This window comes from Ixodes scapularis, unplaced genomic scaffold, assembly GCF_016920785.2.
Source record: "Ixodes scapularis isolate PalLabHiFi unplaced genomic scaffold, ASM1692078v2 PGA_scaffold0__279_contigs__length_252992795, whole genome shotgun sequence".
NCBI classification, from domain to species: Eukaryota; Metazoa; Arthropoda; class Arachnida; order Ixodida; family Ixodidae; genus Ixodes; species Ixodes scapularis.
This window is the reverse complement of record NW_024609835.1, coordinates 5266800-5291667: the sequence shown is the minus strand read 5'-3', so window position 1 is coordinate 5291667 and position 24868 is coordinate 5266800. Positions and strand designations below refer to the sequence as shown.

At 46.2% G+C, this 24868-nt stretch overlaps 2 protein-coding genes across 3 annotated transcripts; both read right to left on the bottom strand.

Annotated features, from left to right (window-relative positions):
• Window positions 1–790: 790 nt before the first annotated feature.
• Window positions 791–23529, bottom strand: LOC8028542 (beta-1,3-galactosyltransferase 1). 2 transcript variants are annotated; one of them, XM_040502106.2, is made up of 2 exons: window positions 23318–23529; window positions 791–1948 (listed from the first exon to the last, which is right to left on the bottom strand). In XM_040502106.2, the coding sequence occupies exon 2, from the start codon at window positions 1942–1944 to the stop codon at window positions 943–945; it is 1002 nt and encodes a 333-aa protein (XP_040358040.2). In that variant the 5' UTR covers window positions 1945–1948; window positions 23318–23529; the 3' UTR covers window positions 791–942. The 2 variants fall into 2 exon arrangements, with proteins under 2 accessions (XP_040358040.2, XP_029824004.3); XM_029968144.4 differs by lacking the exon at window positions 23318–23529 and adding an exon at window positions 16327–16540.
• LOC121833827 lies at window positions 9771–16306 on the bottom strand. Its single transcript, XM_042287568.1, has 7 exons — window positions 15785–16306; window positions 12491–12568; window positions 12041–12411; window positions 11404–11610; window positions 10663–11137; window positions 10359–10534; window positions 9771–10270 (listed from the first exon to the last, which is right to left on the bottom strand). Exons 1-5 carry the CDS (start codon window positions 15827–15829, stop codon window positions 10855–10857), a joined length of 984 nt encoding a protein of 327 aa, XP_042143502.1. The 5' UTR covers window positions 15830–16306; the 3' UTR covers window positions 9771–10270; window positions 10359–10534; window positions 10663–10854.
• Window positions 23530–24868: the final 1339 nt, after the last annotated feature.

Genomic DNA, 24868 nt, shown 5'->3' with positions numbered 1-24868 from the left:
TACTTTTTAGTCACTTTTATTTTTGTATCCTTTTGTGATTACTACGTAGATTTGAGGGTTTAAGTTGACGTAGCATAGGGTCTGTAGTGCAATCACGCCTATAGGTCAGCAGCGCGGGAGCTCTAATGACAAGACTCTCACACGCGATCAAAACTATAAACTAAACGCAAAAAAAACCCGTGTCAGAATTTGAACAATACAGAATACTCAAATCATTACAGAAATAAGGGTAACGGGGCCAGCGAGCTGGTAAGCGGTCAAACTAGGAAACTCCAGAAACGAGGCGATACAAAAAAGGGGACAAAGGCAACACCGTCTGTTATGTTCGAAACGGTGTTGTGTTTGTCCCCTCCTTTCTCTTCCCTTGTCTCCTGGGTTATTGCCATAAGGCTTCCTAAAGCTTCTAGCTAAATTGTATTCGTTAAAATATACTCTGACATACTGACGCGAGATCAAAGAACTTAATCTCTCACGCAGAACAGCAGTTAAGACCCTTTACGCTTGAAATATCTATCCCAAGCTTCAACTTTATTAAGAAAAAAGTAAACGCAGAAGTCTCAAGTCACTTCCTCCAGTCTCGGGTATTTATCATGAGCTGATAGCAGTTCGCCCGCCTTATTACTATAATATAATTTAATACCCTTCAATGCCCATGGGGCAGACTGAACCCCTTTGGCTGCAAATTCTCAGCCTAATTCCGTAATCATAATAAAAGCTACCGTGCGCACTCATTGGTTACAAATGCGATTTACATTGGTTTCTCTGTTACAACAATGCAAAACTCATTTAATCATAGTGGAACTACGGAGCTTGCCGTTTTATTATATCACGTTTACCCAATCACAGTACTCTTAGACAAGTTATAACAAAGAGGCTGGGATTGTGCTCAGATCTCGCGAAGTTGCCGGGATTACTCTAAGGCGAAAAGGGCCACCCATAGTTCTAGCGACAACCGACAAGCATAGCATCCCACACCGTCCTCATCAATTGGGGATCGACCTGATGACCGGTGAACATGTGTTTCATCTCACACGGTTCCCTCAGCCCACGTCCGCAGCTGAACCGATCGTCCGTCTCGGGCTCGACGTGAGCCAGAGCGGCGCACTTGGCCGTCACGAACACATCTTCGATTGGCATCCATCGAACGTTCGCCGAAGCCGCCAGAAGGTCCGGGACCAGGTCCCCTGAAATCACGTAACCCGCACCCGCCACAAAGTCAGGATGCGCTTTAGGGAGCGTCCTGTCGTCTACGGGCCCCACAGCCTTGCCGTCCACGAACTTGACGGGTGCACCGACGTGTCTCTTGATGCACCCCTGGATCCAGCGGCGACGGTCGCCCATGGAACGCGCCAGATGCGGCAACAAGTTGTCCAGATTCACGTAGACGTCGTCGTCGGTCTTCATGACGTGGTCCACGCTAGGGCAGAAGGACTGCGTCCACTGGAGCATCATGACCGACTTGAGGGTCAGGTTGTCGTAGCTGTCCACAAAGTCGCCCTGGATAATGTCATTGTGAACCTGAGATTCGGCCTTGATCTCGGTGTCCTTGCTGGAGCGGCCGAGGAGGAACAGCACCTTGGTGCTGCGGTGATTCAGGTAGGAGTGGAGGCCCCAAGTGTTGCGGATGGCCTCACGCTCCGACTTGTGCGCAGGGGCGCTGGTGACGAACACGATCAGGGTGGGTACGTTTTCGAAACTGTTGCATACGTGCGACGCGTCGATGATGAAGGGGTACACATGAGGGTTTTCTGCCGCTGACCTTGCGTAGTCTTGCTTGTCATCGACTAAAGAGTCGACGAAGTTGTGCGCGAGAGGAGAATGCTCACTGCTGTTCAGCTTAGTTGGTCGGTACGACTTGAATAGAAAGAATACGAGCACACAGCTGGCAAAGAGGAGGTATAATCCAAGTTTGGAAGGCCACCGGTGTAGTCCTCTTGCAGCCATGACGCTGAAATGAGAGCATAGAATATAGCTCGGACATATTCGCTGAATCTGCTTAGCACCACATCACACACATGACCAGGCTCTACAAACGTCAAAAAAACCAACGGAACTCCTAAGTCAACCGTAACCATTCACTTGCCGACAGCGACAAAGATAGTAGTTACCAATATTCAAGTTTCAATTTACTTAGATTGCAAATTCAACCAGGGGAAATACTTTTCAGTTTGCGTAAAATACTTTACTACCCTTTAACGCTCTCTGCGTTCCACAGATAGCATGCAGTGTCCTTGCAACTGAGCGCGTACCTTCAGAAACATGCGTTTAAAACAATAGAATTTGTTTTCCCTGGCAAGGACACTATGAATGACACCCAGCATGACTTGATAACGTCACGGGCAAGCCATGTGTAGCATTACGCAATTTCGCATTTCCAAAAACCCGTCTTGCGCGCGTTACCGAAAATTAACGAGCGATTACAATCACGATCCTTCGCTCTTGAAATGTAGATTTATTATGTTATTGAAATCAATTGAGGGTATTATATAATCGGTGACAGATTAAAGGTAAATTGGAAACTCCTCCCAACTATTTCCATTTTAGCAGGGCAAACTTTGGAAGGGAGGTGACCTCCTCTCCAGCGTTCGCTCTGCTAAAGTGGAGAGAGGTGGGAGGAGCTTCAACTTTGCTCTTAACCTGTCACCGACTATAGTTATAACGCCATCTAGAAAACAAATTATTTTCGTAATTATATCATAATCCAATGGCAAATTAAGTGCAAGCAATAATTAGATAAATTCCACCACAATTCCTTTACGTGTCTAAACAAAAAAAAAAAACGAAAAAGGTCAATCTGGTACGGAGAAATTAAAAACTACCCTCCTACTGAGCGCCTCAAAGTGGAAGCCGCTTAGAGACGCACTTTATTAAGAGTGCCGAAGAACTAAGCTATAAGGTCTCTTTTCAAAAACGTCGGATGCTACTCCAAAGCTTCGAAGAGGCTTCTTTTCGAGTTTTTGTATGTATTTAAACGGAAGCGCGAACTCTACAGGCCTCATCCAACACGGGTGGAGCCACAGCATGAGCCACAGCGACGAAAGACAACTTCGTGAAGGCCAAAGATTGACGTTTGACGCAACGCACATGTACCCTCCATCGCCGCTTCACGTGGCTCAAAATCCCCAGCTGCGCAGCCTTCAAAGCCTCTCGCTTTGAAAACAGCAGCCTGCTGTAGATGCTATCTAACAATCTTTTTGTTTTTTTGCTTTTCAATTTGGTTTGCTCATTTACATGATCCGTAAAGGAATCCCTTACGTTTCCAAGCTGCGTGAAACCTCCCTCGCTTCTTCTGACCTTATTTATTGCCTTTGCCTTCAAAGTGTATCATTTAAAGAGGCAAAAAAACTCTTCTGGCAACAAATATACAAAGTTATAAAGTGCTGTACTTTCTTCGAGCATCACCATAAAATACCGAGTTGCAGCTCGACTAAAATATAAGCAAAGAAGCGGCTATCCGGCCGTAAAAAGGCCGGATATGAGTAATGCAGTGAACACTCATGCGAAGGAGTGGCGGTTCGAAGCAGCGGCGGCTCGAGAGAAGAGTGTGTAGGTGTCTGACGAAATTAACAGCCGGATATCTAACAAAAAACGACGGCAAGTGATGCTGCTAAAGGCGAGCGAGTTCAATATGAATACATAAAATTGAAAGAATAAAACAGAGAGGACAAGCACAGGACAACCACGTGGTTGTCCTGTGCTTGTCTTGCGTGTTTTATTCTTTCGGTTTTATGTGAGCGATGCTTTATTGATTTTTTTAGAACATTTTTTTTGTCTATCAAGGTTCTTCACTAAAGAAGCACAAACAAGATGTAAGCTTGCAAGACGATGCAGACGTTATCGCGGGCTACTATATAAAATCGTATTAACAGCACACAACCTTATATAATTTTAGAACTCAATATTTCATGCTCGATCAGTGTCGTGTAATGAGCGCTGTGCGGCAGCAACGAAACGCGGTGCATTTCTGATGTCCGTTACTCAATGTACCAGGTTGCATCGATGGTGTCGCGACAGTCGAAATATAAAATATGGTACTGTGGAGTACATTTTTAGTCTTTCAGTTCATGTAGCAGACAGCCTCAATGAGCAGTGGCGCGATTGTGTAAACATTGTCGTTTACAACAGCCACCTCGGCTCTCACTCCACCCAACATGCAAGGTGGGTGGAGTGAGACTCTCACTTGAGAGTCACTCCACCCACCTTGCACCATACCGCAAACGCCCGTAACTTCTCAAGCCTACCACGCGTTGTTTTGGGCATCGTGAGGAAAACTAAGATAGAGTGCAGTGTCAGTGGCTTTATTTCTTTGCCCCGTGGTTATGATTACATTTTCTGAATATTTTATAGCCAAAGATAGCTATCCTCGAGATTCTGGTACATCCACGCTAGGGTACGTGATTGATTTACTGGTCACCTTTAAGAGGATAGGGTAAGCATAGAAGAACAGGCGCCGTCGATTAATGCTTAGTAAAAATATAACAAAACGCTCGCAGAATCATCCATAAAAACACTGACACACCCCCTCAAAAATTGTTAGGCGATTTAGTATAGCATCAGAAGACTACACAATCTATATTTTGCTACAGGATCACGTATATATTTAATAAAGTAAAAAAAACGCAACTGCTCGAAACCGAAACCGAACATGTACACGGAGGCTTGGAAGAGAGAGTTGCCGGAAGTCACGTGGCTATCGCTCCCTACCCATTTTTTTTCCCGCTCTTTCGCTTTTTGGGCGTGTGAAGCAGACAGCGACAACAAGGACATTGCTTGAACCGTTTGTCGTGCGATTGTTTCGCATTATATCTCTTCCCCTCGCTGTTCTGTGCCTGAAGATCGATCGGCCTGTACCACGAACTACAGTTCCGATGTAGCGGTCCCACGTCCGTCGCAACGTTGGTACGTCGCGCGCCGACATCGCGTCGTCCAGCCCGCCGTACGTCGCCATATTGAGAATGACGTGTACAACTTCCTCCTGTATTCTGTGCAGCAATTTTTCTCAATCAACGTATTTGCAGCTCCTTGGAAGCCACAAAGAGATGGGATTCATATTGGTTTCTATTTTTAATACTGAATGTGCTCCTTAGATTACCCACAACTTTGAATATCTTTGGTACGCATCAGTGTGGACGGCACGTGGCCGTGGAAAAGAGAGTGAGAGCGCCTGAAACCATTTAATTCTCGACCGGCAGTTTTCGGGCGAAAAGAATGCGAATTTCGAGCCGCGAATTGTATTCTGTGTAGTGGGGCTCTGATAGATCTTGTTCAAATAAAAACATCGGCCTGCATAAGTACTTTGTCAGTGTCCTTTTAAGTGCTTTCTCCAATCTACCAGCGGTAAAAATTAAAGGCACAAGATGGAAAGAAATAAGTGAAGGATGGGCATGAAGCAACAGGTCGCAGTTGGTCGCGACATTTGATTCGCGGGCCCTCAGTAATTCAATTGTATCCCCAGGATTAAAACAACTATGGCCTATGACGGACATTTTAATGCAATGTCTTTGTTGTTGATGTTATTTGTGTTTTCTTGGTCAGATCTAGAAAAGGGAATTGTTCGTAAAGACGCAGTGCATCATGCTTTGTTCTTGTTTAGGTCCCGGACTTACGCTAGGGGCGGATATATGGGCAAGGCTTAGGAGGGGAGTAGGCACTCGGTTGGCGGGGGGAGGGAGAGTCTGCTGATACATGAGGTTACGGCCGAAACGTTGCCCAGATCTGTTTTGTTGACCCGATATTTGCCATGCCACCAAAAAATTAACTTTTGGCTAGTGTATAACAGTTTTTTTTTTATTTAAAACGTTTGACCGTTGAGGGGCTTAGGGACTCTTCCTATGAATCTTCCCACGCAACTGGAGACATCAGACAACCCAAGCTAGAAGTGCGAATTAACGAATGCATTGGTGACGTGGACTAGAATGCCGCAATGTCGCAGACCCTCACTCCTACGGCTAAGAGAAGTCACAATCACCCGTCATCACATAAACTAAAATTAGGTGCCTTTATTTCTAAATGTCTAAGTCCAAAAAAAAAATGTTTCACGACCTTTGTTACCGTAAAACGAGGTCCAGAGCTTGTTAAGCCAAATTGGACTACCGAGAGAAGTTCGCTCTCAAATTAAATTATTTTGAGAAAATATGAAAGCTCAGTTTTAATGGATTTTTTTTTTCTGGGCTAGGGAAATTACAGTTCTAAAAATTTCAATGAGTAAAAAAAAAAAAGTTTCGGTATTGTTTTTTGTGTAGAAAGCCATTTTGTAACTTTGTAAACGTTCTTTTTTAAACAAAGTGGTTTATTTTTGTCAATATTGCGTAAGCCTCCATCTTTTGAGTGCGTAATTCTAAAGGTCAAGCACAAACAGGTGAAGCTGCTACCCTTCAATTGAAGCAGATTATATTGTGCAGGCGCTATTGTCCACGGTAGCACACAAAGTCTCCGAAATTAGAAGCAAATGCTCGAGCCAGATTCGGCATTATTATTTTAAGCTCAATATGCATGCGGCTCATTGTTCGCCAGCTATTTCCCTCAGAAATATAGCGCTTCCAATTCATCCCTCATATTTACTTTTTTTTAATTTGAGTAAACGTAAGTGAGTGCTTGTAACCTTTTAAATGGAGATGGGATATAACAAATATTCGGGCATCCCTCGGAAGTTTTTGTTTCGAAGCAGTGCTTTTTGACTATCCCCGGGGGTCAGGATTACGGACATCTACGCCCACCTGTATATATAACCTGTATAAAATCCTTGGTCGTTCCTGCAAACAAGGTTAGAAACTAACCAAGGTCTTTTCCGTCCGGTTGAGAGCGTGAGCTTGCGCTGCAACGCGCGGTGCAGGAGTGCTGTGGAAGCTCGCCTAAGCTGACAGCGCGGTGAGAGCTACGCACTCGCCGAACCAATAAAACGTCTCCCTTTTTTTTATTATAATGCAATTAAATGCAAAGGTGCAAGCGAGCTGGACAGTAATGATGAAAATAATCCCTGGAGAAGGGGAAGAAGAGGGACAAAGGACAAACACAAATCTCCAAACACAGCCAGGTGACTGGTGCGCGACCGAAAAAATCCGCCTGGTCCGGGTATCGAACCCGGGACCTCTCCATTACAGGTGGAGCGCTCTACCAATTTAGCTAACCAGGGGTTAGACATCAGTAGAGCAAACGGGTTTTATCAGCCGCCACCAGTCTAACACCAACAAGGGCGAAGCTTGCAATTTAAGGTTATGATTATAATGCAATTAAATGCAAAGGTGCAAGCGAGCTGGACAGTAATGATGAAAATAATCCCTGGAGAAGGGGAACAAGAGGGACAAAGGACAAACACAAATCTCCAAACACAGCTAGGTGACTGGTGCGCGACCGAAAATTGGTAGAGCGCTCCACCTGTAATGGAGAGGTCCCGGGTTCGATACCCGGACCAGGCGGATTTTTTCGGTCGCGCACCAGTCACCTAGCTGTGTTTGGAGATTTGTGTCTGTCCTTGCGAGACGTGCATAGCTGCGTTGTTTTCGAAGAAACCAGACAAAAGCCTGCCTTTTTGTCAAAACACCCCGACTAGGACTGTGCCAGAAGAGTCGGGAAAAGTTTGAAGGTAAGTTTTCATCTGTTTTCTGCCTGCTCGGTTCGTCCGAGAACGTGGATGGGGCCACGAAAAAGGAAAACCAGAGGCCGTCGGACCATGACTGCTCTTGCAGGATGCACTTTGGGTTGAATTCTTGGATACTTGTGGTCGTCAGATTTATTTGTTTTGTTCCAACATGAACGCGGGAAAACCGCAAATTTGTACGGACCATCTGCCGACTACGTTCAGTGCGTCTTCAGTTCCAACGGCCGTCTGATCGTTCGAACTGTCGTCTGCTCTCAAACGCTTCTGCTTGTTGTCGTCTGCTGATTCAAACGACAGCGGCCCGTAAATCAAACGTCCGGGCATAGCGATAAGAAGTAGGTGCCGGACTCGAACGACTTTTTAAGTTTGAAGGTTGGTTAAAATAAATAGGTTCCGTGTAAACAGTAGATACAAACATATGTTGATAATTGTTACAAGTGGCCATCACCGACTTGTTATGCCTGATTCACTTAGTCCTATTCTGCTTGCGATTTTAAGTATTGACGTCAACATTTCAGCTACGGTTCACGCTTTTGCAGCCCGAGCGACGTCATGACTGAAAATAGCGAGCAGAATCTCAGCGTTCGAATTAGGCTTTAACGTCCATTCTGCGGCGTCCACGCGGAAGGAATCGCCGCATGTCACATTATTCACGCGAAGTTACGAGCTTCATTAATTTCTCTGAGGTAGCTCAAGTAGTCAGACATGGCCAGAAAGACGTAGAATCGACCATTCCAACGTGAAAAAGAGCACGGGGACTCACATCGACGCCGACGACATCGCATTTCAACGGTTTGTTTACGGAAGACGGCGAGCTTTCTGCCCACACTCCATCGCGCGTGCGCGGCGCCGGTGGCGTCGGCTGGCGCTCCGGTTTGTTTGTAAACATTAGTTGGTGTGTAGCACAAGCAGTAACGATCGCGCGGCAACGGTGGCCATCGGCTACCGCCTATAGTCAAATTGCAGACGCTATCAGCATAGCCTTGGCGTAGACGACACGAAGAGAGGCCTCGTCCTAAATTAAGGGTTCGAGTGGAGATAAGCCCGTGCGCCTTCGAGAGTTGTTGTCGTTGTGTCGCAACCCGTTACTAAGCAAGGGACGGCACGGAAGTCGCCTCTGGGGTCAGGTTCCAACGGGGGAGATCTGGTCTTCGTTGGTTCCATTGGCCGCACCGCAGTTTCTCTGAACGGGCTTGCGTTGTCAAATTTAAAAACGCGGCGCGGCTATTTTTTCAAGCTCCTCGCAACTCGAGTGCGAAAGATGCGTACCAAGCTCAGCAGCTCACAAGAAATGCAATCAGAGTACCTAAATATATAACAAGGAGTAATTATAGTCAAAAGTCGAACCAAAATAAATGACTGATATTGATTTACGAAGAGTAAATGTGAGCACTGCCAAACATTACACTAATGGTCCGTTCTGGGGCCCTTATTGTTTCTTATTTACATTAACGACTTACCTACGTGTGTATCCTCTTCTATTAGCTTATTTGCCGACGACTGTGTGATATATCGTGAAGTTACTAATGAATCCGATTTACTCCTCCTCCAAAATGATTTGTGTGCTGTATCCCAATGGTGTGAATTGTGGCAGATGTCCCTTAACATTAACAAGTGCAAGTCTATGAGAGTTTCTCGTCGTCACACGGTTCTTCCACCTCTCTCAATTTGTAACACTCAACTTCAGTCTGTGACCTGTTACAAATACCTGGGTGTCCATATTACCTATAACATGTCATGGAAAACCCACATTGACCACATTATTGCTAACGCTAACTCTATGCTCGGTTTTCTAAAAAGAAATTTTACACTGGCCCCCGTTTCTTTTAAATTACTGCTTTATAACTCCCTGGTCCGGTCAAAATTAGAATACGCTGCTGCAATCTGGGATCCCGGCAGTCTTGTACACGTTACTCGAAAAAAGTAATCGATTACATTTACAATTACTCTTGGTTTAAAAGTATTCAATTAGATTACTAGATTACTTTCCAGAAAAAGTAATTGGGCATTACTTGAAAAAGTAATCGTTACTTTTCCGATTACTTTTTCGTTACTTTTCCGAGTGCTCACGAAGCTTCGCACCGTGAGCACTTGGAACAATGAGAAACGGAATAAAAATCAGCTACTTTGAGGCACATCATATGAAGACAAAGGCACGTGTATATTAGGGAGACGTTTAATTCATTTTAGATGCAACAGACACTTCTTGTGTCTTGTTTAATTTAAGCAGAAGCTGGCGCTCGAAGTTGCAGTCGCTCATTTTCCCGCGTTTTCGGGTCAGGATGTCCGCTGCTACGCTAAACACCCTCTCCACAGGCGCGCTAGATGGCAGGGCAGTGTTAAACCTAATGAACACTTTTTGTAGGCGTGGGTACTCCTTCAGCATTTCCGTCGAACTGTCCGGAAAGCTGAGGTAGCGTGAGACTTCCCCACTGTCCCGGGTCGATCTTGGCGCCGAAAAAGCGAAGAAATCGTCAACAGGGGAACCCGCAGTCAGCGGGAGGTTCCTGTCCGCCGGTGGGCGATCCTCCGTAGCATGGGCGGTTCAGCTCGTCCGTTAGCAGCTGAGCTAGCTCCTGCCGCTTGGCTTCGCCAAGAACCCAGCCGACTTTAAACCGGGGGAGCGCAATGGCTGCTAGCAACAGCTCCCGGTCGTTGATCAGGGGACCAAACCTGTAAATAGAAAGTATCGCATCTGATAGGTTAACACAGTTCCGTCCCGCAAAAAGTGGAAGCAGATTATGCTTCTTCAGAAACTTACCGGTTCTAGATTCCATCAAGTAGAGCATTCACAAGCGGCGCGGAGAAAGCTAGGCCCGCCTGGAGAAGATGGCTGAGCCGCTGCTGGAGTACCGTGATCGTTGGCAGCAGGTACCCCATGAACATGTGTTCTTCTCTTTGAACCACGTCAATCGCACAGGCGAGGGGCTTCATGACCTGCAAATGCAATAGAGGGGAAGGTTAACAGTACGGATGTTTTGTTTACGGTATTGATACGAAGATCCCTCGTCATAAATTCAACCTCCTTTTGTGAAACGTAGAAATAACAGATATGGCACTCTCACCTTACAGTACTCTTCTATGAAGAGTAGGTCACGTGGACGCTGGAAGGGAGGAACTTGTAAGGTCCTGCATAACCCGTCGAAGTCTTTGCCCTCAGCATCCAACTTGTGCACGCACTCTAGCGCATCGTAGAGAGAGTTCCACCGCGTTGCTACGGGCCTTATTAATGCCTTCCCACAGAAGCGTCGGATGGTTTAGGCAGCAACCGCCGACTGTCCCTGCTTATTCCACAAGGCGCGGCATGTCCGCAAAACGGAGCGAACAGGTCTCGAAAAGATTTCGTGACGCTCCGCTGCTCCGGTGTCGGTCGTAGCCGCCAAATTTAGGGTGTGCGCAGCACATCTATGGTGAGGGGGGAGTCGGGCCTCTCCTTCGTCCACGTTTTCAAGCAGGGGTGCTACCTCCACGAACTCCAGGCCTTCATCGTCCTGCTCCGAAGGCTCTAGATCGTCAGGCTGAACAGGCTCGCCAAACACCCTGTGTTATAAATGAAGAAAATAATAGTTACCTAAAAGAACAACCTGCGTTTACTTTTTGAACGTTTGAACCACGACAACAAGCGGATACACTTTGCTGGTGGAATTTGAACGCTATATTGGATTCACAAAGTGGGTCTGCTTCTTGTCATGATCAGGTATATGCGTGGAATTGTTCTGATGTGCTAAGCAAGCGCTTTTGCAATTCTATGAGTAATTTTGATCAATAAATAACAGGCCGCTATTACTGTATGCGGCAAATATTACCTGAAGGCTTTTACAAAATTGGATCCATTGTCGGTCACGACCTTGGTGACTTTTCCTTGAAGGCCGTACTCCTTGAAAACCTCCAGAAGAAGGTCTGCAATCTTGTCGTGCGTGACGCTGCCCGTCATTCTTTGGTAGATCAGTACTGCAGAGTTCCTCTTCAGGGAAGCCGGCTCGAGCCAAGAAACAGTCGCTGCCAGATTGCACCTGCGAAAAAAAAAAATATATATATTTTGTATAAACTGTACTGCGAAAACAAGAACCCGCCAGCTTAATCGCCAGTAGACAATACTGGTATTGTCTGAACATTAAGGTCATATTATGTCTCTTAAACTAGTTACGTATTTTAGCAGTATCAGCGCTTTTATATCACCGAATTTAATAATAAAAAAAAAAGTTTCCGCGACAACTCACCTTCTTGGTTTTTTTTTTAAAGTGAGAATAATTGAATTGAATTGAATTTATTTCAGCCGCACTGTGCCGAGGACGCCGTACAAAAAGCTTCCATGAGGAGACTTTTATATTTAAATACAGAGACCAGCAAATACAAACCCACGCATATATCTTTGAAACGAACATTCTGGATATGCGACAAGAACGCACAAGGAATACACGATGTTATCTTAAAGAGGCTTACCGTCGGAACGATGTCCAGCAGTCGGCGGTCACAGTGACGTAAGGAACCTCGTCGAAAGCTTTCCGCAGGCTTGTCGTCATCTCTTCGTATCTCTCGTCGATTCTCGCCATCAGCATTCTCCGTGTTGGTACCGTGTTTTCAGGGGCCAAGGTATCCACAAGTTTAACGAAACTGGGAGCCTCGACGACAGAGAAAGGTTGCAGGGAATCTACAACAAAATCCACAATCAGGCTGTCCAGCTGCTTTTGAGGCACCCGCCCGCTTGCAAAGTTGAGGGTAAGTTGTTTCGGCGTGGACGTCGAAGCAGCTTCAGGCAGCGTCCGTTCCCGCGAAGAGTTCCCAAAGTCAGCCAGATTCCCGGGGTGTTGATTCTAAAAGAACGATTGTGATTAATACATAGATTTTAAAAAAAAACACATACTGCGGACATGCACGGCTAATAAAACATACCTTTACGTGCTTCCGCAGGTTCGAGTTCGTCACCATGGAACAAGACAGGAGCTTTTCTTTAGGCTTACAAAGTAAACACTGAAATGTGAAGTTGCCATCACCTCGCTTTTCCTTCAGCACAAACAAGCTTGCCAGCTGCGGCCACGGAGACACGGCGTCACCGACCTCCCCAGCATGAGCCATCTCTGTATAAAACACGACTGAAACATCGTGTTTTATAGCCGTAAAATTTCTAAGTTCCGAGCTATTCACCCGGGAACGCCTTCATCCCTCCTTGGTTGTAACAGAAGCGCTGGACTACTCATAATCTCGATCCACCCCTTCCGGATTCCCGTATTCAGGCTTTTTGGGTGTAATAATGCATGGGCGTGGTAGAGCGAGCTCGAATATTTCTTGAAGTGCGTGCTAAGGACGCTAGATCCTGTTAGTTCCACTGAGCTACGGTGACCTATATCCAGCTCCGGCGATATCGCTTTTGCGCTCTTTGTGGCTTATTGCTCTAAGTTAGTACAAAGAAGCAGCTTCTCCCTTTTTCTTCCGTGTGGCGCCTTTTCTTTCCTGGAGTTTCCCACTAAGATAATGATCCGGCAGCGGCTGTCACTTCTGCCAAAGGATATGAATTCTTAGAGCTCACATTTATAGTCACACCTCAGCATTTACATTACATGCCTTTGGTTATCTTGGAGGCAGAAGAGTGTGAGGTGCTTTGACCAGGATTTAGAGTTCTTTTTTTAATATATAAGAGGGGTGGACTGTATGAAGAGTTAATGGAGACAAACATTCTACATTAACCATCGAACTTCGCACTGAAAGGCTTTCGTCGAGAATCCGAACCTGACAGACCGAGTCGAAATCCAAGTTCCAACAAACCACTCTGCGAACTGTCCAGACCAAGAGCATGACCTCCTTTCGTAGAGCTCGACAACAATGTCTTTATTCTCTCGGATTCCAAAAGCTTAGAAGCTGATAAAGTCGAGACGTCTCATGTCTCGTGACTAGGTTGGCCGAGGGGGGGGGGGGGGGGGGGGGTAGGAAAAAAGTAATGATTACAAGTAATTCCATTACTTTCAATAGTAATCAAATTACTCTTGTGATTACTACAAAACAAAAGTAATCAAATGAATACAAAATTACTTCAAAAAGTAATCAATTACAAGTAATTTGATTACTTGTAATGAGTACCGTACAAGTCTGGATCCCGGTCACTCGACACTTATAACTAACCTGGAAGCCATGAAAATCGCGGAGTTCGTTTCATACTTTCTAACTATCATCGTACAGCAAGCGTTTCCTCCATGAAACTCAGTCTATCCCTACCCTCCCTCTCTTTACGTCGCAAAATATCGCGCTTGTGCCTCTTTTACAAGATCTATCATTCTAACACGTCATTGAAAGATAAACTATTCCTTGAGCCCCCATTCATTTCTCCGCGTTTTGATCATCCATTCAAAGTTGGTGTCCCTCATTGTAACACATCAGCCTTTTTGAACGCGTTTATTCCAAAAACATCTCTTGAGTGGAACCACCTTCCCGCTTCGTTTGTTAATATACCTTCAATTGATTTATTTAAAAAAACCTTATCTGCTCACCTTTTGTCGTGATTGTCCTTTTGTTTATTTTTTGACCAGAGTGCTGTGTTTCGAGCTGTTGATGTTTATTCTCGGCTGTGTTTGCTCTCTTTTTGTACCCTTTTTTTTTTTCATTTTTTGGTTGCCCCACCCCCTCTGTAATGCCTTTTGGCCCTGAGGGTATTGTAATAAATAAATAAATAAATAAATGGCAAACGCCATCCGCCCAAAACCCGAAATTAAAAATGCTACCACCAGATATTCAGCGGGTTGACTCTTTGTCAAGCAACCTTGTGCCCCGATGTTATATTCGTGCTCGGGGATATTATATTTGGCCGTACATTGCCCCTCTTTAGCCATGTGTCTAGCGGACGATTTCTGCTTGTTATGCTATTTCTTGGCGGCCTCAGTTTGTAAGTGCTCTTCGGCGATCGCGAACGAAGATCATTTACTTCCTGCTCGCTCAAGCGTATTGTGGTGCCGAAGCTGGCATTCACTGGTGGTCCTAGTTTATACTCTGTTGCAGCCAAAGTTACAAGCGTGACCTAGCCCGCGCTTTTGGCTTTGAGACAGGCATTTCTTGAACGAGAACTCGTTCTGCGGAAGAACCCTTCAAAGCAGTGACCTCGAGCTCTCCTGCTTGTGGCATTGACTGCAGCATCAGCTTAAGGGTGAATGGAGTACAGTAAGTTCCTGCTCAGCGCAAGCTTACGATTAACTTCCACAACGCTTCTGCAACGTGCATTGCACACCCCAATTATGTTGTGTGTATGTTTATACAGCCGGAAGTTAGTTAGCCCCAACGGCCCCAACGGGCGAAAATTGTCTCTCAGCTGTAGATGAGCTATTTAGCCAGTGCAGTACGACCGCTAGCCTGGGGTCTTTAACGTGCACCACGCAGTAGTGACCGCACGCCGGTACGATGCTCATCCAGACCGAAACGGGCAGGGATGGGAATTGAGCCCAAGATCCCTTGGTTTTGCAACGCGATGCTTTCGCTCCACGTGCTCCGAGCTGGTTTCTGCCAGCCCACCCGGCCACCAATCCCCCATGTTGCACACAACCAAAATTGTAGTTTTTCTCTGAAGATAATTCGAGGCTTATTTTAAGCCTGCGCTGAGCCTCTGCGTTCATCGTGGTGAACCAGCTTTTTGGCAAGCAACATTACGAATGTGTATTTATACACCTTTCCATAAAAACGTATGACGGCGCGTTCATTGCTGCGCTTGTATGTCATGCGCGCGCGCTTTCTGCCTGGCCGGAACTGCGAGCGAGCGCTGGCTGGACTGTGATTTAGCACGTGTCGACTGGGATTTTTGTAAACAGTGTAAACGTGTGTATTTGCTACACATGTCTGATATCCTAGTGCCACTAAATAAACTACGCTTAAGAGTAATGACACTTGCCCATATCGTTGCTTAGAATCATGGTCGCCAGTTATATGAAGCTTTATTTGAAATCCCAGGAAAAGGTTTTCCGTCCCCTACAAATGTTTAAACAGTCCGCGACAGAGCAAAGTAATATTGCATCAGCTTCTTTAATGCTGAGGCAGGAAGTCGCATTTTTGAATCATGACGATCGGCAGTTGCCTCTGCTCTGCACAAGCGCCAAAATGGCGGTGCCCATTACAATGCCGAGGAACAGAGTGTCGATACTCTATAGCGCAGCTCATTTAGTGGCTCTAATATCTATAAAGCAAAGCAGTAAAACAGCAGAATCATCTTACCGGACTGGTCGGAACTGCTCTTGTGACTAATCCAGTCGTATACATTTTACGCTACCGTGGTACGAACTTTGAGTCACGATGGCTCTTCACAAGGGTAACCACCATGCTCGAGCCGGTTGCTTCGGTTTCGCCATACACACCCAAACAAACCTTTGAGATAGATATCTAGAAAGCTACACGAAGGCATCGAAAAAACAAAAAACTGACACCTGATAGTTTAGGCACACTTCCTTGGCTAAGAACAGCCGTAACCCTAAAATCCAGAAAATGGGTTACCCTTTTTCCGGAAATCTCTCCCGGGTTACCACTCGAGCCTAGAAATACAGTCGCTCGTCATTTAAAATAGGCATTTAAAGCAAACCATCTCCGACCGAGAAATAGTCAACTCTAGGAAGTTGCAGACATATGCAGCTACGGCCTATCAAATGCAAAACGACAACCACAACAAAGAAAAATGCCAGCGGACGCGTGCGCTCTCAAATAATTGAACATCCGCTTAGATACAACCTCGCGGTCAAAGAACCGCGGGATGCATGTCTTACTCGGTTGCCAGCACCGTGGACGCGCGACGCTGACGCTGGTTGTGACGTAGTTGCAATGCACTCATCGTTATCCCCTTATCGCCGCCTGCAGACGCTCACGACAGCACCGTCCACATCGCGCGCCGAAGCGAGAGATTGCAACCGGTCACACTGCCGTAAGGTTCGCTGGGGCACGCGCACGACTCTAGGGCACGCACTGCATACGCCGTGTAAAGGTTCCGTGGAGTCGCGCGACCTCCCTCGTACACGGAGTCACGTGATCAGGCCGTTCTACATCTCTCGCCGCCTCGACAGGCCGAGCGACGGGGCTGACGTCCGGAGAAAGGGAAGGGCGAACGGACGGACTTGCCAACCTCGCGCCACGACAAAGGCCGACTTACGAGTTGTGAAAGGAACGAGACGGAGATGTGAGAAGATGTGTCACGGAATAAGGTTTATGGCTTCGAGACATCACGGGCAAACACAACGGCAAGACGGGGCCATCTGAACTATATCTCACCTCACGTGTATGCCCTCCGTCAAACACATTCACATACACGAAAGAACACTGGCACTTGCGATTGGAAGTCATTGGCACATGGGTGTGTGCTTTATTATTATTTTTTTTTTTCTTACGCGTAAGACGTCGCCTCTCAATTGGTCTTATTTTGCCGTATTTCTTATATTACTCAGACTGTCCGCACTCGGTGCATTGTACGCATCTCGTGCGTGATCCGCAGGTAAAACCTTCTCATGCACAGCACTCCTCGACAAATTCCTGCCTTATCAGATCAGAAAGAGGCTTTTATGGTACATAAATCATCATTAAGACACTTTGTCATTCACGAAATCCGCCACGTCTTGTCGTAATAAAATATCTAGAAAAAAACAAATTTTTGGTTAGTCCGCACCCGCGGATAGACCGCACAGCGTACAATATTAGCTTTTAAACAGTTCGCGGACTACTCTTCGGAGAATACGGTGCGGAGACTAAACAAACGCTTGAAATGTGCAACGGCTATGCAATCAATAAAAGCATACTTGAACTACACTTTACGACTTTCTTTCTCTTTATTTTTTTTTTTCCCAACAAAATTTTAAATTGCCTTCTCTTTTCTTTTCCTTTTTTTCTTTGGAGATGCTGTCTGGCACGAAGTAAACAGAAGCGAGACCTCGCCGAAAGGATTCGTGGTCCGGGTGAAAAGAGGGACGTGACCTGACGGTGTAGCGATGTGGGCGACCCCAGTTGCCCGCCAAGCAGGAAGCAACGCCGTAATGGTGCCCGACAAGTTGCGTGACAGTGAGCTCGCGTTGCGTGCACGGTTAAACTGCCAGCTAATAAGAAATACGGGCTGCGTTTATTTCTTTTCTTTTTTTCTCCCGTTTTAACTAGGGCGTGAGGGGAGACTTTCATCCGAGTTACGACCGTTTGCTCCTGTGTCGCCCACCCTTTTCAGAAACCCTTCTATTAACCCCGTGCCAAACCGAGCACTCCCGAATGGCGACGTTACAGTGTAGCGGAATGACGCATGTGTAGTTTGTATGTTTATACAGCCGGAAGTTAGTCAACCCCAATGGGCGTCTGGTGTCCACATAGACTAAAACTCAAAAACCTCCGATAAGCTCTACATGCGTCGTCTTCTATTTACAAAGTAGAGGGCACGCGATTTAGACGACTTTCGTCTCCCGTCACTGCAATTAGAGTAGAACTTTTGTAGTTTCTGCGACAAACATTTGACGGCTCCCGACATCTAAAAGGGCGTATTTAGAACTCATAAATTGCAACAGTATTCCAGCCGCCTCAGACCACTCTATCATATCTCGTTCATGTATACACTCCCTTATTTTATCCGCTTCGTGGATTACCTTTACCTTTCGTTTTCACCCCGTTGTTTCTCTCGCTCTCCTTATTTTTCTGCCTCCCTCGCTCACTCTTTACTGCTTCTTGTTTTTTCGAGAAAAAACAATTCGACACGCTCGCCAAAAAATTATTTCTTTTTCTCTCCGCGACAACTTGCACAACTCCGTCGCCTTTGTCTGCGTGTACCCGTCAAGTTCTTGTTGCGAGAACGTGAGATGGGAAACAAGGAAACACCTTTTTCATCATTCGTTTGCTTCAGTTGAGGCAAAGTTGGACCTGCGCACTCGAGCATTTTGTAACAGCTGGCTGACAGGACGCAGTCCAAATTAAGTCGCAAAGTGAAAGTATAACGGAGTAGCTGACTATATTTTAGAGCAGCGAAGATCTCCACTTTTCTGATAATGCTCCTAATCAATGGAGACAAACAAAGAGCTTTCGCGACTTATTTGTCGATGTCGACATTTCGAGGGTAAGTTTAAAATATCGAGTGATGCTCCCGAGTAAATATATAACTAAGTCATCAAAGAGTTGGTAAAAACCGCTAGAGCTGAGCACAACAAATATGTACTGAAGACACAAAACAAAACAAAAGCAAACGCAAGCAATCAAAGCTCAGCTTGGAAAACTCGATGATGCAAGAATGTCGGTTCTCAAGGGCCTTATCATTCTTATGAGAGGACGGTGGATATACTTTCACACGCGTAGAACGGATCTTCAGTTCGTTTTGATGACGACGCAGAAGGGGCGGAAGAAACATATTTTTTTATTCTTGGGTTGCTATTCCTCCTTGGCAGTTAGTTACACATTGGTTACCGTGATCATAAACGAAACAGGTGTTATCTACGTAGAGCTTATCATATCGAAGCTTAAATCGACAGTTTTTGGGTTTCACGTACGCGAGCAGTTCGCTCCTAGCAGTTCTTATGTTTACCGGGAAATCTTCACCAACGGATAGATTAGTACCCTTCAGTTCAACACCAGCGGAAAGAATGGCCTGTTTATGTTTGAAAAAGCACAACTTTGCAATAATGGACCCAAGTTTGTAGGGGTCGAATTGGCCTAGACGATATGCCCTGTCTACGGCGAAGTCGTCTAGCACAATGCCAAGCTTCTGATTCCTTATCGTCAAGACCATAATATAGTAAGTTAGACCGGCGTCCTCGGCTTTCTGCGTCGTCGCAACGTGCCTCCAATTGTTTCAGATGAGACTCCGTGATAGGAGCGTCGGCGCCCTCGGTCTGAACCGCCACAGGATTCCATTTCACCGTAGCCAGATCAGCCTCTAAGTTGGTGACTCGGGAGGCTATAGACTTGTTACAAGCTTGTCCGTATGCGCCTGCTTTTCGTTCAGTTCTTTTACTTGTTTTATCAAAGCAGATTGTCCAGTTTCAAGTTTTGTTACAATTGCCATGAATACTCGGCAGAAGTTTTTCGCTTTGGGCCTTGGTCAGCGGACCTGGATTAGACTCTATATCACCGCATAATATCGGAAGCAGCAATTTCCAAAGAGGTGTCAGGCATGCCCGTGGGCTCGGCAAGACTACAAGGCAAATACAGTCGCTCTTAAAACAATAGAAGTTTTTTTTTATACATATTTCTCTTAAAATACTTCCTTAATTTGGCCGATAGATTGCCATCGGTGCATTTGACCCACTGTGAGGCTTTGTAAGCGACTAAGTGCCAAGTAAAATCCCAAGGGCGAGAATCCTTTCCCGGCCTGGAGAAAGTGGCCCGGATCTGAGAGCTGCGTCTATTGTCGGAAACACTATTCTTGGTGTAGAGACCAAAGTTGCAAATAAAACCTCGCTCCCCCCCCCCCCTTTTCCCTCTTTTTTTTTTTTTTTTTGTATTATACTCGTAGAAAGAAAAACCCAATCCGAAAACGTGTAAAATAAAATTTATTTTCTTTTAAAATGTTATTTTTTAAATAAACTAATTACATAAAATAGACCCTCGCTTAAATTACGGGTTCACCCAGTTGGCACGTCTGCAATCGCCCGTTCTGCTGTTCTGCTTTACTCTCGCAGCTGAAAGGCTGCTGGCTCAACAACTCAATCTTCCCGTCCTAGAGATTAAATTAGGCGGCAGACAGTTCATGTTCTTGGCGTGTCTAAAAACAATGCGTAAAAAGCGCCTACCCCGCGAACCCACAAAACTCGTCGCGCAGTGCGTCGGCGACAGAGTCCGCCTGAAGATAACCATGGGAGTCCTCGCTGCTCCCCAAACCCGGCTTCGTTTCAGCCTACGATGGACAGCGGGCGTTACGGGCCATCTTAGCCAATCCAGGGCGGTGAACGCATCACGTGACTACGTTGTCGTTACTTTGTCGCTCACGTAACACTGGAGTGCCTTTGGGAGCTCGTAGCGTCCTCTGCGGTTCACCGCAATGTGAAATGCAGCGCAGAGAGCAGGCGGCACATGTTTCTGCGCATGCGGCAACTGCTCGCAAACACCCGAAAACGTGCGTCGGTTGCTGGAAGCCGACGCGTGCCGTCTCCAATATTTCGTCTGACCCCCGTTTCCTCCTGAGTCCATGTCAACCTCCGCCACTAGGTGAGGAGAGCTCACACACTTCTCGGAAAATGTCCTCTCCAAACCGTAAACGGAAATCGGGAAACGTGCACATTTAACGGGAACGCTTCGTTCCGTTTTTCGGTTCGGACATGATTTTTGACGGAGCAAGACGGAGACATCGGGGAGCGAAGGTGCAGGTGACGTCGAGTCAGTCGTCAGAAAGATGTGACTCGTGACATGTTAATGAGAATGTCTCTGTCCACCTGCTGCTTCGCCTTTAACTCCTCTCCCCTTCTCTAGTTCCTGCGATTGGCTGGGAACACTGGTTTTGACAAGCACGCGTTCCAAGGCCCTTCCCGCTTGTTCCCCCGTCAAAAACCGGGACAAAGCGGAAGCGTCGGGAAAACTCTCCGGTAAAAGTGCACGCTTCCGCTCTCCGTTTTTTGTTTGGGCCCGGGGTCACATAAGGCGGACAAACAGACAACCCAGCTCGCCGACATAAGAGAAACCGTTTTTCAGGTGGCCCGAGCTATCCTCAACAGAACAGCTTGGCTCTTGTTCAGGAATAATATTTAGGATGAAAGTGGCGATGCAGGCGAGTTGATTCATGATACAACCGGGAACAGAGCACAAATAGCAAAGACGAGGAAGGTGTAGACGGACCCCAGCGCTGGATGCCGAGGCCTTCGGGCGTAAAAGAAAACAGAACATGTTTGCCCGAGGAGGTTTATTTTATTTTACGTGTCCGAGATCGGTGCTGGTATAAATCTTAACTTAGTGGAAATACGCCGTAAGCGAGGGTGGAGCACCAAACCCCGGTTGATTTTGCACATCAGCGGACGAAATCACTCCGGTAACGGAGCGGTAATGCTGAAACTAGGCTTCTCCAGGATTCGCATGTAGTCGCATGACGTATAGTCGGCTCTCTATGATTACCCATAGAAAAAAAAAACAAAAGTATGTGGTTTTAAGCGCACGGAACGCAATAATATAAGCAAAAGTCCACCAAACCCTTTTGTCAATCGACCTATTGTAATTCACCGGGGAAAATAATATATAAATATTGTGAGACTTTACGAGACAAAACAACGAAGGACATTCGCCACGTTCAACCGAAGAACTGAAGAATATTTTAGACAACCTTAGGTTTTTTGACGTCCAATGAAAATCCCAGAAACACGGAGCCTACTCGGCAAAAAGCTTCGACGTGTTTCGTAAAAAAATTTATAAAACATGCGTTGATTTTTTTTTCTCGCTTTTTTATACATTCGATTGTACCGTGTTAATTAAGATTTTAAAAGTTTGATCTAAAGGAGCTCTTGGGTACCGAAGAAATACACGAGACGGTTAACTGTATTGCGGGTATTATTATCTTGCCCTAATTAAAACACTGCTTTCCGACAGCTTAATAATTGATACCGACAAAGTAGAAGTTGGGACTAACTGGTAGCTCCTTGCGATTTAAAAAAAACTGGTAGAAAAACAGTGAACAAGCGGGAGGAGACTAAAGGACAAGGCCCCGAACAAAGTGTTCCTGGTGGTTATGTCTTTTTCTTTTTTTAATCATTGTATTTATCAACGTCATGGTCTATTTATTTCGCAGTTTATTGCTAATATCGTCGTTATAATAAGCACGCTTAATTATTTTCCGCATAGCACCGACGGGAGCCGCCAATTAAAGGCCGTAATCGCACGGAGTTTTTTCATTGATCTCCCAAGGTACTATAAATCCTGGTGTGATATCGCATAAACTAAAAACTAAACGATTATGTGTTCGCATATCCCTCGTTTTTGAAAACAGATTCCTTCTTCTATTTTAGTTAATTTTGTTACAAACAAAAAAAACTCCAGCGAATAGTTCCAGCTATAATGCAACAAATAGTGTTTGTGGAGGCGTAGGCAATAGCGAATGGCGGACAATCGTGGGACTGAGCAAAGCGAAGAATGGAATGGCTATGTCCGCGCACGGTCGAAAAGGTAGGCTTTCAACTTGCGATACAACCGAGCACCCCCTTTTTAACCAAAATAAATGTACGCCAAATTCTTTGAGCTGGTCTTACCTAAACAAAATAGCTTGTAGGGTTAGAATAGCACAACAAACTCCTCCCACAAAGCCTTCCACTCTTTCTACTTTAGCAGAGTGAGCGCTGGAGAGAGTGAAGGGGAGAAAGCCTCCGCTCATGGAGAGCTGAGAGATTTGCAGGGGCTTGTCCCGCTATAATTAAGCTGCAACAGACTATAAAGCAAATAATTTCGCAGACAAAGCTCGAAACTTCATTTCGATAAACCGAAAAAGAATAGCATGTTATCATTGTTGTATACACTTTCCGAGATGCTTACTTAGCGTGATTTAATGCGTAAGATTATATATATATATATATATATATATATATATATATAACGCGAGGCCGCGAAAACAAAGAACGCACGCGTTAGTCACACCACCCCAGTACGCTAGACAGAGTAATAAAAGAACATGAAAACAACATCCTTTCCGCCAACACCAAAGAAGAAACAAAAATAGCGAAAGCGCTAAGAACAAGGAAGCGACGTAACGCGGAAAACACTCTTTCCGGTTGCGTATAAACGACGAGCGTCACCAACGATGGGCAAGTAATGAACAAAAGAGTTACGTACCCATGAAGTGTGAGTAACACGTCGGCCAGACAGCTGAGGTTCAACGGCGCACCAGACCGCGTGGCGGTTCCGCGGAAGGTCACGCACGACGGCGGCACCGCTATCCCTCGGGCGACCGGAGGGAGGACATGGCGAGGTTCTGACGACCAAGCGGGAAGTCGTCGAGCGACTCTTCAACTTCCAAGCACCGGCGCGGCCACCCAACAGACACGCGGGCTGTGCGATTCCGCCCCAAGCGCGACTCTTGCAGATCCAGCACAGGAGGAGCTCCTTCTTTCCTCTCTCTCTCTCTTGCTCGCACTCTCTCCAAGTTCTTCGTAGACCCGTTTTTCGGAGGAGCCTCCTGCCGTGGAAGCTAACCTGGAACACCCTCCTCATACCTTGCCAGCTTGGAATGGCGCTACTTTTGCTTTATTTGTCTCGAAAAGCAAATAAGTCCGGTTCGAAGAAAAAGCTTGCTCTGCAGAAACCACCATTTCTCCGAGAAAGTCAAGTAAACTTTCGGCTGCTCTGTGAACGCCAGCTTGGTTAGCTCTTAGAACGATGGCGAGCTGAGGGCATGTTTCAAATACTCAGAGAGAACCAAATGTTTCTCGAAGAGAGCCATTTGCTATCTGCGCGTATTTCTTCGCTCATTTTCTCCTTGTTTTTTGCGGCGGATTTTTCGCTTAAACTTTATTTTGTGTCAAGGTCCTCGGCTCAGTACGCTAGGCAGTATTCAAACGATGGAGAAGTCCACGAAGGGATGTCAGCAGCTGACGGACTAGAATGCCAACGTTACAAGTCAAATTTGACAGTTTCCACTCTTGGCACCAAAGCAGACGAATTCATCACTTTCTTCACTCGACACCAAAACGTTTAACGAGAAAATATCGTTAAAAGCAAGCTGACCCGCCGCCCAACCGGAACTGCTTGTACCGGTCATTCCCTCCATGCTCCGTCCCTCTGGCGGGGAGCTGACGTCATCGCTCCGCACCGCAAAAGTCTCACGTTCATCCTCACGTGACGCGCTCCGGCGAGACATCCCCGTGCTTTCAGCCTCGAGTGAATAGCGAGTTTTAGAACAGCCTACGCGAAAGCTTTGCGTTCGCTAAGAAATAGCGTCGTTACCACGCGCCAATCTAAAACGCGGTTTTGGCTCGGCGCATGCCCAGACCAGAGGCTGCGACGCCTTTGCGATAGGCAAAGCTTTTGGGTAGGCTATTCTAAAACCGCGTTTCCCCCTCCGCTAAGCCATCGGCAACGAAGAAGCCGCTCCTGCACATGCGCGCTGAAAGCCTTGACTGTGGAGTTCCGGGTAACGTAGCGGGTTCCGGAGAGCTTTGCGGAACGGCGAAAACCATCTACGAAAACTTCCTAATGCTTCTTTCGACCGAGCAAGGACTTGGAGATAAAAAGCGCGATTACAGGGTTTTGTCAAACCTTAAACATTCGCTACTTGACAGGGTACAGTTTCGCGCGACAGGCGGAGCTGAAGGAACCCGTCGGCGCGATACGCGCTGGCACTTCCTTATCACACTCGAAAGGGCTGGAAAAGCGAGAGGCGGCCGG

Excerpts from the sequence above, each read along its gene's own strand:
- LOC121833827 (XM_042287568.1), bottom strand. The coding sequence starts at position 15,829 with ATGTATACGACTGGATTAGTCACAAGAGCAGTTCCGACCAGTCCG. Across the intron at positions 12,412-12,490 it reads ACCTGCGGAAGCACGTAAAG|AATCAACACCCCGGGAATCT; the intron begins GTATGTTTTATT and ends TCGTTCTTTTAG. Across the intron at positions 11,611-12,040 it reads TGCTGGACATCGTTCCGACG|GTGCAATCTGGCAGCGACTG; the intron begins GTAAGCCTCTTT and ends TTTTTTTCGCAG.
- LOC8028542 (XM_029968144.4), bottom strand. The coding sequence starts at position 16,391 with ATGAGTGCATTGCAACTACGTCACAACCAGCGTCAGCGTCGCGCGTCC. Across the intron at positions 1,949-16,326 it reads TCCACGGTGCTGGCAACCGA|CGTCATGGCTGCAAGAGGAC; the intron begins GTAAGACATGCA and ends CTCTCATTTCAG.